The sequence below is a fragment of the Palaemon carinicauda genome, chromosome 21 (genome assembly GCF_036898095.1).
Source record: "Palaemon carinicauda isolate YSFRI2023 chromosome 21, ASM3689809v2, whole genome shotgun sequence".
In the NCBI taxonomy this organism is placed as follows: Eukaryota; Metazoa; Arthropoda; class Malacostraca; order Decapoda; family Palaemonidae; genus Palaemon; species Palaemon carinicauda.
In genome coordinates this window covers 72,177,617-72,179,110 of record NC_090745.1, presented here as the reverse complement: position 1 = coordinate 72,179,110, position 1,494 = coordinate 72,177,617, and the positions used below count along the sequence as shown (strand labels likewise).

Sequence of the window (1,494 nt, the reverse complement as noted above, 5' to 3'; positions counted from 1 at the left end):
TCTCCTTAAAGTTCAGTTAGCTGCTCCCTGAGTTTCGAATATTTTGTTAGTGGTTCAAAAACTTTAACATGCTATGATTACTATCTACACAAAAACACTATCGTTAACCCTCTTTAGATGGTATGTCATGATTTAATGATCGTATTCCTCTTCCATTCACCAGTAGTATGACCTGAACCCACTTAGATTCGAGGGACCAACTAAAAGATGCTACTGAAAAGACGTCCTTTGCTCTCATTTTCGATATTGGTTTTAACCTATACATTGAATCATATTCATCTCTTCGCATCCGCATCAAGTTGAAGTCTTGGTAGTATGCTGAAGTCCTTATCTTTCATAATAATGTAATAAGCATTGTTATCGCAATCGTAACTATCATTGCTATCATTACAATTTCAAATTCCTAGTATTGGTAAATGAAATGTTTCAGTTATGGAATTTTGCTCCTATCCACAGTCTTTAGTTGCCGATTTGCATATTTAAAAGGTTTAAAGGTCACACATGAAAGGCAGAGTCCCTAGACACCAACCTTATATAGATATAATTAGCGCCCGAGAACCCTTTCCGTCTACTTAGCACCAGGAAGGACCAGGCAATGGTTGCTGATGAATCAGCAGGCAAACTTATAGGTTCATCCCCAATACCACATCCCTACCTCAAAAGGACGGGTGAGGTTACAGAAACTACTAATATCGAGCATTAGTGTGGCTGAAACTCCCATCAGACAGATTGCGAGATTTGAATTTTTCTAATTAACTATTTAAAGCATTACGAAAAATGAAGGAAGATCTTGCTAGGTTTATAACTCATCAGTTGCATTAAGCAGTCATATGAGAAAGTTATAATTCAAATGCATTTCTTCTTCCCCACCGTTATCCTTATATTAAGGGGTCGGGTGCCTCATGCGCCCTCTCCAATGCCTTCAATCATCTCTACCATTCTAGCCAACTTCTCCAGAACTTTCCTTTTCCTTAGGCACCATAACATCACCTTTCTTGGTATTCTGTCATAAGCCTTCTCTAAATCTACAAAAAAGAGCTTCATGTTTTCTTCTATTCTCTTTTCCTGTAACTGCCTTGATATAATGATGCATCCACAGTCCCTCTCCCCTTCATGCTTCCCAATCTTTACAATCTCTCTCAATCTCTCATCTAGTACCCTCTCTAACAATTTCAAACCAACCTGTGTTAATTCAAGTCCCCTGTAGTTATTACATTCCATGATGTGACCTTCCTGCTTTAATATAGGTACCATTAGACTTTCATCCCAGTCTTTAGTCATTATTTCCTCTTCTCATATTGCTCTCAATAAATCCATCATTCATTCCTCCCCCGCCCTATAGCTAGTATTTTGACCATTTCAATTTGAAACTCTGATGGGTCTGGTGCTACAAATACTCGAAGGACATAAGTAAGGATATTTCAAATACTCGAAGCACACATGAGTAGGGAGATTTCAAATACTAGCACTGAATGAGTTCTCAAAACTTGAGGA

General features: G+C 38.1%; 1 protein-coding gene across 1 annotated transcript; it reads right to left on the bottom strand.

Annotated features, from left to right (window-relative positions):
* Positions 1-900: 900 nt before the first annotated feature.
* Positions 901-1,281, bottom strand: LOC137614964 (uncharacterized). Its single transcript, XM_068344610.1, has one exon. The coding sequence runs from the start codon at positions 1,279-1,281 to the stop codon at positions 901-903; it is 381 nt and encodes a 126-aa protein (XP_068200711.1).
* Between the last annotated feature and the right edge of the window lie 213 nt (positions 1,282-1,494).

Coding starts and splice junctions, on each gene's coding strand:
- LOC137614964 (XM_068344610.1), bottom strand. CDS start 1,281: ATGACTAAAGACTGGGATGAAAGTCTAATGGTACCTATATTAAAGCAG.